Source organism: Psammomys obesus, unplaced genomic scaffold, assembly GCF_907164565.1.
Source record: "Psammomys obesus unplaced genomic scaffold, mPsaObe1.curated_primary_1811, whole genome shotgun sequence".
Classification (NCBI taxonomy): Eukaryota; Metazoa; Chordata; class Mammalia; order Rodentia; family Muridae; genus Psammomys; species Psammomys obesus.
The window spans coordinates 21,950,269-21,962,305 of record NW_026596046.1 but is presented as its reverse complement, the minus strand read 5'-3'; the positions used below and the strand labels follow the sequence as shown (position 1 = coordinate 21,962,305).

The 12,037-nt window shown below is 47.6% G+C and overlaps 1 protein-coding gene across 4 annotated transcripts in view; it reads left to right on the top strand.

Annotated features, from left to right (window-relative positions):
- Positions 1 to 12,037, top strand: part of Arnt2 (aryl hydrocarbon receptor nuclear translocator 2) — a 153,340-nt gene that overhangs the window by 119,181 nt on the left and 22,122 nt on the right. For all 4 annotated transcript variants that reach the window (XM_055623203.1, XM_055623204.1, XM_055623201.1 and 1 more), the window contains 3 exons: positions 2,865 to 3,016; positions 8,981 to 9,050; positions 9,791 to 9,914. In XM_055623203.1, the coding sequence (XP_055479178.1) occupies positions 2,865 to 3,016; positions 8,981 to 9,050; positions 9,791 to 9,914 (346 nt within the window). The remainder of the gene's footprint in view (positions 1 to 2,864; positions 3,017 to 8,980; positions 9,051 to 9,790; positions 9,915 to 12,037) is intronic.

Below are 12,037 nucleotides of genomic sequence, written 5' to 3'. Positions count from 1 at the left end.
TTATGCAAGGAGAGCTAACAATCTCATTTGCCAGCATCATGCCTACCTTCCAACTCTTTCCCAAACTTCATTCCCTTTCTGCAATCCTTCATTCATGTCAGGACCTTAACAGTAGGTCCCAACTTCTGGCCCTCCTGGTGGGCCCCTGACATTTGATTATGGGTTTGTTGCAGATTTTGTGGATTATGGTTATCTACATATCTTTCTAGCCCCTGCAGGTGACAGGTACTTGGGAACAGAACCTTCACCTTGGCAATGGGGACTTTAGACAGGGTATAAAGGTTGGTAAATCAAGGATTCAGAACATGCATTTTTCCTTGGTAGGTGTCTCTCAGCTCTGAAGTTCATGTTCCTAATACACATTATACTGCTGTGATGACTCATGGGCTGAAGGGGGAGGACTGACATCCCCCTTCCTCTGTTCTCTACTCTCAGCCCCATAAGTCCACCTTTGTACACAGGTAGCACCTGCTGCTCATCTGTGAAACTCTCACACCCTATCAGTTCTTTCTGTTGGAAGAAACAGAAGGCACACACACTCAGGACAGAGGACATGAATGTGTCTATATATGCTGTAGGAACTAAGGGAGCAACTCAACCTGCTAACCTGAGAGAATGTGGCTTTGACTTTGACTTCTGTTCCCTGTGAGAGAAAAGACAGCTCCCAGTTAGGGAACTATGGTTGTTTGAATAAGAATAATCCCCATAGGCCCATACATTTGAATGCTTAGTCATCAGGGAGTGGTACTATTTGAGGAGGATTAGGAGGTGTGGCTTTGTTGGAATAGATGTGGTCTTGTTGGAGAAAGTGTATCATTGGGGGTGGGCTTTGAGGTTTCAAAGGCCCAAACACACACTCACTCTGTGTGTGTGTGTGTGTCCCCTCTCTCCCTTTCTTTATCCCTCCTTCCCTCACCCTCTCCTCTCTCTCCCTTTTCTTCTCCCTCTCTCTCTGTCTACCCTTTCTCTACCACCATGCCTGCCTGCTACCATGCTCTCTGCCTTGATGATAATGGACTAAGCTTCTGAAACTATAAGCATGTCTCTTATATGTCCTTTACCAAGCCCCATGGTGTCTGTCCACAGCAGTAGAACAGTGACTAAGATAGGGTCCAACTCTCCATGGGGCAGCATTCTGAGTAGGCCAGCTTCACTCCACCACTAATCAGCCTCCTTCTAACCTCTGCCCTCTTCCAGCTTTCTATCTTTTTGTCTTTCTATCGCTTTCTTTCTTTCTTTCTTTCTTTCTTTCTTTCTTTCTTTCTTTCTTTCTCTCTCTCTTTCTTTCTTTCTTTTTTCCTTTCCTTCCTTCCTTTCTTTCTTCCTTCCTTCCTTTCTTTCTTCCTTCCTTCCTTTCTTTCCTTCTTTCTTTCTTTGCTTCTTTCTTCTTTCTTTCTTCCTTCTTTTCTTTCTCTCTTTCTTTCTTTTTCCTTCCTTCCTTCCTTTCTTCCTTTCTTTTTCTCTCTCTTTCTCTCTCTCTCTTTCTTTCTTTCATCATGTATTCCCCCAAGAGGGTCTTATCTGATACTCTGCAGTGTGCAGTGCCTGGTTTCCCCAGGAAATGTGGGAGAAGTCACCTAGCTGCCTCTGCCTCAATCTTGGATGATTAAGGCTATGTAACCAGCTTGTGAGGTGTGCTGTAGGTGCTTCTCTGTGCCAGACACTGGGCTGGGCTGTGTGAGGCTTAGCTCACCATGTTCCCAGGCTGTGTTACAGTATGGTTGAGACTGCAAACTCCTAATGCAAAGCAGGCTGCAAATGCAATGATATTAAGAGTCAGAGCTTACCTGGCTCTAGAATCAGGCCCTGCTCTTGTCAACAGTCAATCTGCAGTCACACCCAGGAAGACTGAAGATTTACATTCCCAGGATCAGAGGTTGTAGGCTTACAAAGAAGACTTCTGATTACCTTATCTTGTCTTTGGAGACAGTCACATCCTGGTGAGGTCTGTCACTAATTCTTAGTAGCTTTTTCATCTCCCACTTCTTTGTCTTTGGTGAGACAAACAACTGGATGCTTCCAGCTGTGTGTGTGTGGGGGGGGGGTATGTGTCTTTGCATACCTTTATATTGTAAACAGAGTGAACAAAGAAAAAAGCAAACTCTCCTCAGGGAGACAGGCTTGTAACTTGGATATAAGGTCACAGTTCCTGTCCCTCTTTGACACTAAGAGCTGCCTGGTCCTGAAGAATTTAATTACTTTCTCTGCACCCTGGTAACATCATCTGTAAATAGTGAAGCCACTTTGCCAGACCCTTGCTGGGCTATACCACAGGTGTCTGTGGAAGCACTCTAGGAACCATACTGCAACATGAAAGTAGTGGTAGATCAATAAATTACAAATAAATAATGCATACAGATTTGCCGTTTATTTCACCTCCTTCCTGAGAGTTTATTGAATCCATTTTACAGTGTCAAACAGGTTAAAAATTTTATGTGAATTAAGTCCATCTAAGAAATAAGTCTGATCCATTGTAGCTGCACACATCAGTGAGACAGTTACTCCAAGGCTAATAACAACAACAACAAAATAATTCTGTGTTGGTGCTACTCTGTTCCAAGCACTGTGCTGACAGTGTGCTCACCATCTGATTTGTAGCCGCTAAGTTAGAAACATGACTGCTATTGGTCTCTCACAGGGATGACAAAGTGACCCAAGGGCAGGGCCCTCCCTGTTTCAAAGGGAAACAGATGGAAGCATGAACTAGCTGCTACCTGTCACTCTTACTCTCAAAGCCCCCCTTACTGCCGTTGGCAGCAGCACCCCATTCTGCGGTCCTGCTGGCCTTTTCAGCAGCAGGCCACACTGCCTTGCTGTTCCCTCTTCCTCCTCCTGCTGACTTCCTTGTCCAAATGTTTTTTCAGGTGGTTAAGCTGAAGGGCCAAGTGCTGTCGGTCATGTATCGGTTCCGCACCAAGAACCGAGAGTGGCTGTTGATCCGCACCAGCAGCTTCACCTTCCAGAACCCCTACTCCGATGAGATCGAGTACGTCATCTGCACTAACACCAATGTCAAGTACGTACACGACCCCGCTTCTGCTCATCATTCACATAATGGTCTCATCTGAACTGCTTTGCTCGAGGCTCCCTTTTCCCTACAGGCTCTAGCTGCAGCCCAAAACCCCTACAAGGTGAAGGAGCAAGAAAAGGGGAGGCTCTGGGTTCCTGCTACTGTGGGGTGTATAGGGTGTATGCCTTCCATGTTCAGGTTAGGGTACCACAGTCTCCATTTCATTCTTTGCCTCCTGACACCAAGTCAACCAGAGGAGAGCTCTGTCAGTGCCCACCTCCACAGCCTATTTTGGTAGCTGCTGTGCCAGGTCTGGTCCTGCTGAAGCTACCGGAGAGAAGAAGGGGACAGGGCTTCTTGAAGCCCTGGCCAACGGCAGGCAGCCTGCTGTAGCAGCACCACCTAAGCCTGGAGGCCGCCCTCCCCACTCACAGTATGTATACATTCCATATCCATGGAGTTGGCGGGTAGACCTGAGTTCATGTCTTGGCCCTGCCGGCGCCTGGCTTTGTGACCTCAAGGAAGTCACTTCCTCTCCTACCCTTCCCTTCCTTTCCTCGACGTGCCCCTCCTTTGGGCGTATGCATGCATGTGGAAGCTAGAGCGTGGCATCTGAAGTTCTCCTCGGTTGCCCCTCCTTACTTTTTGAAATGAAGTCTTTCACTGAACTCAGCGCTCACAGGTTTGGCTAGGCTCTGACTCTGCTTCCCAGGGATCACATGCGCATTGCTGAGCCTGAGTTATTTACATGAGTGCTAGGGATCAGACACAGCTTGGCATGCTTCACTGACTGTGTCATCTCCTCAACCCATGGCCCCTCCTATCAGGAGTTAAGCTTAGATCTGTGGGACAGACTTGTGGGCACAGTGCCTGCCAACAGGAGCATGGCTGTGGGCAAGCCATGTCTCTTCAGATTAGACATGGAGGAAATACAGATGAAGTCTGATTTCAGATGCTTCCATTACGCTATTTGTGAGGCTTTCTTTTCTTTTCTTTTCTTTTTTCTTTTTTTTTTTTTTTTAAAGACAGTGACCCACTTTGCAGCGTTGGCTAAACTAGAACACGCTGTGTAGACAAGGTTGACTTGGAAGTCACAGAGGTCTACTTGCTTCTGCATCTGCTGTAATTTGAGTTTACTGTACTGTGAAGGTGATGTGCATTCAAGGGAACCCATACTTTGGATCTTGAATCTGTTCCTTCCCTGGGTTAGCAGTGTACTAGAGGAAGATCATGGGATGTTAAGCTGTGGCAACAAGAGACAGCTCCACCCAGCCACACATCCACGAGGGGAAACAGCCATCACTCTATGTGTGTGACTAAGCGTGATGCTGTAGGTTAGGGAAAGAGGTGCCTTTGATTAACAGTACCACACAGTTATGTTAGGTTCATTAGGTGCAACCCTGGTGTGAGCTAAGGGACACGAGTACTCACGAAGGAACCAACACCTGCAAACATGTGGCACAGAGGTGCCCCAGTGAGTTAAAGCACATGGAAGCTACGCCTAGGATGGCAAAGGACGCGGAGTGACACAGGCATACTGAAGACTGCCTTGGTGCCTGCCACTCATGGCCACTGGAACTCTCAGTCTCCACTTCCCTGACTCAGTCAGGGCTGGCCCTGAGCCCACGTTCTTCTTGTCCCCATCTCCTGACACAAGGGGATCCTTCTAACGACCTGCCAGACCGCCCCATCAGAGCATTCCTTCCCACCTGGCCTTGCTGAACCACCACTGCCATTTAGCTTGTCCCAGTCCCTTGCCGCTTGGCGCTTACAGTAGCCCAACAGCTGCCAGCACGTCATCTTGCTCCCAGGTACTCCTCCCTCCACTGTCTCCTGGACCAGCTCTCATTCTGAACATCTTCTCTTTTTGTGTACTTCGTACAACAACTGGATTCTTTTTCTACCCCATCTGTTGGTCAAACCTGTAAACAGTACAGAACAAATCTGAGAAGCCATAGATCCAGATGGGCAAAAGATGATTCTATCTCATCTTTTTTCTGTCTTGAGGTTTCAGTCATATTGAGGGTGTTGAATTTCTCCTCATCAGTGCCACAATGTGGAAGAGGGGTGCTCTTTACCCAGGGACCAGAGAGACAGCCATGATTGTCACACCTATATCTGGTCCTAGGTCTGATGGAAATAAGAATGGTTGAGAAATGGGATCAGAGCCAGATGCATGGGACTAGGGAGCCCCTGGCTGCTAATGTGTTCAGGGTATAGAGGGCTATGAGCAGGCTTCTTAGGTGCTCATAAGCTGGGGTGCCAGGTCCTTGACAGAAGAGAGTTAAGAAGGACGATGCCAGCCCTGATCTGCTTAGCACCTGTGCATGCCAGATCTTTGCCCTTAGGCTTATGTCTCCCAATATGGCCTCAACATCTGCCAGTTTAGGCTGCTGAGCCAAGAAGTCATGAAAATAGACAAACACACCAACTACTCAGAATCCTGGACACTATTCCAGAATCTTCCCCTTTGGATCTTAGGGAAGGCCACATCCTCTCTGGATTCCGCCTCCTTCTCTGCCCCTCTTCCCTCTTTTTTCCTTCTCAACATGTGGTTGTGTACAGAAGCCTGTGTACAGCAGAGGCTCTGGGCTGAGGCTTTTTCCTGGGCTTTTAAGGTGTCATCTGTGCCTCACTGCCAAGTCTAAATCCTCCTTGTTGATGAGCAACTTGTATAGAATGTCAGAGCCACCCCATCTACTCAAATAGTCCTGAATTATGGCTGAGCACTCAGCAGCTTTCTCCGTTTGAATGTGGAGAGCAGACTGATGATCCTTGTTGGGAGAGGTTTCGGCACTTTTAAGTTTTTCATCATTTTTCTCTTCCAGTCTTTGTTAACTTTCTTCTGTCGCATGTTGGTCACAGCTAAAGAAGCTGATATTCCCTGATCACTATGACCAGTGATCACTATGATCACACCTAATGAACCTAACACACACTTAGGTTAGGTTCATTAGGTGCAACCCTGGTGTGAGCTAGGGGGCGTGTGAGCTCTGACCGGACATGGCTCTTGTTTTTAAGGGGGAACCCTGTCCCAGGAAGCCTAAGGCTTGGGCTTCAAAACTATGAGCACATAGGAAGGAGCAAACACAGACAATGGATGGATAATAGGAAGAAGGTGACAAACCAGTCTCCCAGGGCCTGGGGAGCACCCCTGGAGACAGCCCTGACTTAGGGCCAGAGAGCAAAGTCACTCTCCTCTGCAAGCCAGCCTGGCTGAGAAGGTTGACCTCCTTTTCTGAAAGCCAGGCAGTGTTGATGAGACAGAAAAACATTTTGTTCAGGAGTGGGCCGTCCTGCTGCCTCGGGCCAGTCAGTCTCAAAAGCCCCCGGGGCACCTGCAGCAGCTGCAGCAGGACAGCAAGCAGTTTTCTAAGCCAGGTGTTCAGTGTCAAGACTGAAAAGCTCACCATGGACGGTAGAGGGCAGTGCTGACCATGAGTGTGAGCAGGCCAGCCCTTCCTTGAATCCGGGTAGTCAACTTCGCCAGCAGTAGGCCCGCTGATTAAGAAAGATCCTCCTCCAATGCCTTGGGCTTTGGGGCAGGAGCAGGAGTTGCTTGCTCAGTAGCCTTCAGCTGAGACTATCCAAAAGCAACTTCCTGAAGAAGTTAAGCAAGCATAGGGTGTTTAGCATTTTTGCTAAGCTGCTGAAAAGGCTCTTTGTCACCTCTGACTGTTCCTGTTCCTTCCACACAGATGGAAGCCCAGAAAAACAGACTGATGCAACACACCGGGTGCACATCTCTGAGCTGTGCCAGGGCTTGGTGTTTGGGATCTGATATCCTGAAAGACGAGTCATGGGCTGACTGCGTGCCAGTCATGTCCATCTTTTCGTATTTGCCCAACCTAGCTCCTGGACATTCATTTCTCACCTCTCTTGTGGGGGGGGGGGGGCAAGTGGCATACAATTATCCTTGGGCCAGGCCTTTGTTATTAAAATAGCACTACTCTGAGGTCTCTGAACCCATGCAGGACCATGCCATTCCTCCCTGCCCTTATCAAATCAGTGCCGTGTGTCCGGAGTCCCCCAGGACATGGAAGGTTTTTATTCTGGGCTGGGGAGAGGGGAGATTAGAAGGTCCACAACCCTGTGTATCTGAACCCCTTCTGTGCCACGTTGCAGCTGGGAACACCCCTTAAACTTGCTGAGGCTTCTTTCCTTTATCTAGTAATTAGTAGTCTTATATTGTAAAGATGTAAAATGTTGACTGGTGATCTGTCTTCTCTTCAGATACTAGCAGCCTGCCAGTGAGTCATCATGAGGTTACAGGAGACAGCAGATAATGGAGTAAGAACAAGGAAGGACAGTGATGCTTCTTCTATAGTAATGTCTATATTGATTTTTTTTTTTTTTTTTTAATTTAAGGAAGGGTTTCATGTTGCCCAGGCTGGCCTTGAATATAACCTTGAATTACTGGTTCTGCCTCCATATCCCTCGTGCTGGGATTATAGGTTTATAGGTATGGGCCACCATGACTGCCTTTATGTGATGCTGGGAATTGAACTGAATACCCAGTTTTCATGCACGCTAGGCAAGCTCTCTTCCAATTCTGCTACATCCTAGCCCTCTTTTTAAATTTTTTGAAAACTCCGTTTGTTCTGGAAAGTATTCTTGATGCTGCACTTTGCTGATATGAGAGGCACAGGCTTACACTGCCTGCTGGTACACTACATGCTTCTGATTCCATCCTTGCCTTTGTTCCTGGGCGCCTGTACCACAGTGAAAGGCCAGATCCCTTACTCCTTTAGAACCTCGGTCTTCTCATCTGTCCTTCCCTGGAGCCCTAGCTCCCTCAGAGCAGGAATCTGGGGGTTCTGAGTCATCAGGACATGACTTGTTATGGTTCTTATGGCTGTTTTCTTTGCCTCAGCATAGTTCACTGAAAGGACTTCTGGGTTTGATTCCAGAGCAGCTGCTCAGCGGGTCCTCCTACAGGGCCTCTTCACTGGGCTGTCCAGAGCTAAGGACCTTGCACTCTACCTTCTTTGTAGCATCTGAAGTATACGCTTCACTGAAAGCAATCCAGTCTCCCTACTTAGAAACTTGAAGCACGAGTTTTCTCTCTCAACCCTTTGTACCATCCCCCACCCCCAACAGAAGAGCCTGGCAGAGTAGCAGGAGCCTGGCAGAGTGGGCAGTCAAGCACACCGGAATCCACCCTGCTCTGCTGCAGCAGAACAGCTCTGAGCTAGCCTCAGCCTTGAGCTCCAGCATCTTGATTTTAGCACGTGGGTGAAGTAGGCCCCATGAAACTCCAGCCTGAGCATGAATAAGTTGTTCACCCCTACGGCAGGTGTGCACAGCACAACCAGCAGCTTTGCTCAGCGCTAAAGCAACTGCTTTCCTGAATTTTGTCTTTAAAACAATTTTAACACTGTATTTTTTTTTTTACTCTGAAGAAAACAAAGTCATTTGATGAAGCTTATTATCTAAACCAGGCATGGTGGTGCCTGTCTATTCTCCTAGACCTGGAGAGCTGAGGCAGGAGGATCAAGAGTTCCAGGATGCATAGCAAGACTCTGTTTGTCAGAAATGAAATTTGAGGGCTGAGGAGATCCTTAGTGGATAAAGCATTTGGATCCCTAGCGTCCATGTAAACAGCTCAACATAACCCTGGAGCTGCTGGAGTGGAGACAGGTGGATGGCTGCAGCTCCTTGGCAAGCCGGTCTAGCCAATCGGTGAGCTCTGGGTTTAATGAAGGATCCTGTCATAACGATTGAGAAGAAGCTCCTGATGCCAACATCTGGTCTTCATGTGCACACACACATGCGCATACACCAGAACACACATGCGCTTTACCTTTCAACAGTTCATGTCGGAGTCAAAAGCTGAAACACAGGACTTGGAGTAAAATAAAAGTGGAAAGCCGTTTAGCGATCTGTTGAGCATGGGCTACGTGACTTTGGAACAGCGATTTTTGCCTCCCTTTCTGTTCCTCACACCTGTGCTGACTTCTGGTTTCACAGGCAGCTCCAACAGCAGCAGGCCGAACTGGAGGTGCACCAGCGAGACGGGCTGTCATATGACTTATCTCAGGTGAATTTCTGGGGAATTCTTCTCTGTTTGGCACTTAGAGGACTGAGAACTAAACTCAACACAGAACTTGACACCCTCCCCTCATTCCAAGGCACCCTGATCCCTCCACCCTCAGGGATGCTAATTGTTCAGCTTCCTGTGTCTTGCTGCGGCTCCTCCTTCCTGAAGGGAGCCACAAGGCACAGAACTCAGGTAAAAAAGCAGGTGGTGATCCAGCACTGAGCATCTCTAGGGGTCAGGGAAATTCCAGTGTGTGCCCCAGTCTCACAGGCCAGAAGCCAGCAAGAGCAGGCTCTGGATGTGGGCTGTCTGACTTCCTGGCCATCTCTCACCTTTGTCCCCATGCCTTTCCTGCTTTAATGTGTCTCTTCCTGTCATACTCTCCCTCTTCTCTCCTTCTCTCTTTGTCCCTGCTCCTGACAGCTGGCCGTCAGAGAACCTGACGTAGGTCAACATCTGCCCTCATTCTCAAACTAACCTTTAGATTCTCTTCCTGATGTTTACAGTAGGTTGGTACTTTCTTGTTTATCTACAGGAAAGCAGTCGCCATGACTGCTGTTATTCCTATAACCCTTAGTTCACACCCCCCAACCCAGATGCCTTGGAGCTTCCTGGGTAAGTTCCCAACCTTGCAAGAATAGTCAAGCCTCGAAATGCTAGCTCTTCCACCCAGAGGGACCATGTGGGGGGACAGCATGTGCCTTATGTATAGATTGCCGTTGTGTTTTATGTGCCAACAGGTCCCGGTACCCAATCTACCTGCCAGTGTTCACGAGGCAGGGAAGTCTGTGGATAAGGCAGATGCAATCTTCTCCCAAGAGAGAGACCCTCGTTTTGCCGAGATGTTTGCAGGAATCAGTGCATGTAAGTGTGCAGACAGCGCTAGGCTGTGAAGTTGTGGATGTACAGTTGCTTTCAGACCACCTGGAGATAGCCACCCTAGAGAGAAGGGCAGGTAAGGTGACGTTTGTGTCACTGCCACAAGGCATAAAAAGCACGCTGTACAGGAGTCAGGACAGATTCCTTGTATTTTTGTCCTTCCTCTTACTTCCGGATCACCTGTGACACCCAACCTCAGGCCACGGCATCTCATGCTTAAAATGTAAAGGGTCAGAGCAAACGACATCTAATCTATTACACAATGCCTTAAGTCACTGGTCAGGCTTCATCATTGCAACAAAATACCTAAGAAAACAATTTATAGGAAAAGAGGATGGTTTTGACTCTGAAACTTAGAAAATCAACAAAAAAAATAAAAAGTGGCAAAAAAACAAAACAAAACAAAACATGAATATCGAGACTGATAAGTTGACAGGATATTCAAGAACTGCAGATTGATAATCCCCAGTTAGCATGCTGTCAAAATTCAACATAATAAAAAAAAAAAAAGGAGATGAGCTATTAAGCCCTCCGTGAGTGTTGAAAATGCTTGTCACACCCAAGCATGGAAGGAGAGTGGCAGCGTCACCCGAGAAAGACATGACAATGGTCAGAAAGGACAGAACCGAACTCACTGTAAATCTCATGGACTCTGAAACACAGAAAAGCCAAAATAATCACAATACAGGAAGAAACGGATAAAAGCAAAGTAAGTGGAAGTCAGGATGCCTTCTTTCATTCTTAACAAATCAGGTAGATGAAAATTAAAAAATAAAAAAAAAACAGGAAAAAATTTAGAAGACTAAATAATATACATACATTAATATACATCTATATGATTGCATGTACACACATGCATATATAACCATGTAAGCGGCACATTTATTACTTTCCAGCAAATCACATGAGAAAAAATTACTTGCACAAAGTCATGCTTTTTGTAGTGGTAGTTGATTTGTCTATCACTTGTTTTTGTGTGGTGCTGGAGAATGGACAAGCTAAGCAAGAGCTCTACCACTAGCTATACCTCCAGCCTCTAGGAAATGTGTTTATTGACAAGAAGGTGGCCTGAGTCGTCTTTACTCTGTAAGTTTTAACCTTGTCTCCTCACCACTCTGGTCTTGCTCTTTATGCCCTACTCTCAAGGCCTTGTATTAGACTGGAAACTGAACTCCTGTCCCTTTAGGATGTCCTACAGCTGCAATACGACAATGACTTTATTTAGAGACCCAAACAGAAATGGGAGTATGATATTCGGTTCCTGTGTGGCCTCCCAGACCCTGGCCCAAGAGCTTGATCAGCAACAGCCCGTTACTGCTCACACCCGCCCTGGGCGCGAAAGAGCATGCGTGCTGCCTAGTCACTGCCATGCATCCAAACCATCTGAGGAGAGCCACCCTAGAGAGAGGGGCAGGCTCTCAGACCACAGGGCCAGATTCCCTTCCTCCCGTGTCCTGAGGGTGATTATATAAGTGAGACGTGTAGGCATGGTTTTGCTCTAGGGCCACAGGTAACACACCATGTGACCAAGGGAGGGGTGCAGTTGACGCTCAGCGGTCTAGAGGCTGCATCCATTCACGTTTTATTCCTGCTTCTCATATCGCCACCAAGACCACCTTCCTCTGAGATCTAGACAGCCTGCCTGACTTGAGCCCGGTCCTCTCAACCTCTGCAGGTGAGGCCTTCTCGCCTTTCTGTAGCAGAACAGTGGCCTTGGTGACTCGCTCTAGCCTAGGTCTTAGGGTTTCCTGTCTCACGAGGTGCTCAGTCTGAGACCCTGGTGGCAAGTCAGGCAACACCACCCAGCTGCCCTGGTCAGTCAGTCTGAGGTGCTTCTTAGCACCTGCTGATCAGGTCAGGGAAGGGGCACTTGACTGGGATTCAAGTTGGAACCTCTCTTGCTGTCCCGTGACCTGGGGCAACCACTACCTCAGTTTCCTCATTTTTAACAAGTGAAAGCAAATGTGTAAGCTGTTTGTTGTTTTCCAGCACTGTCCTCGGTAAACACTTCACTTATATTAACAACAGAATCCTCGCCACAGCTCTGTGAAACAGAGACTGCAATTATCATCTTCTTTGAGGTGGAAAAACTGAGGCAGGGAAGAGTT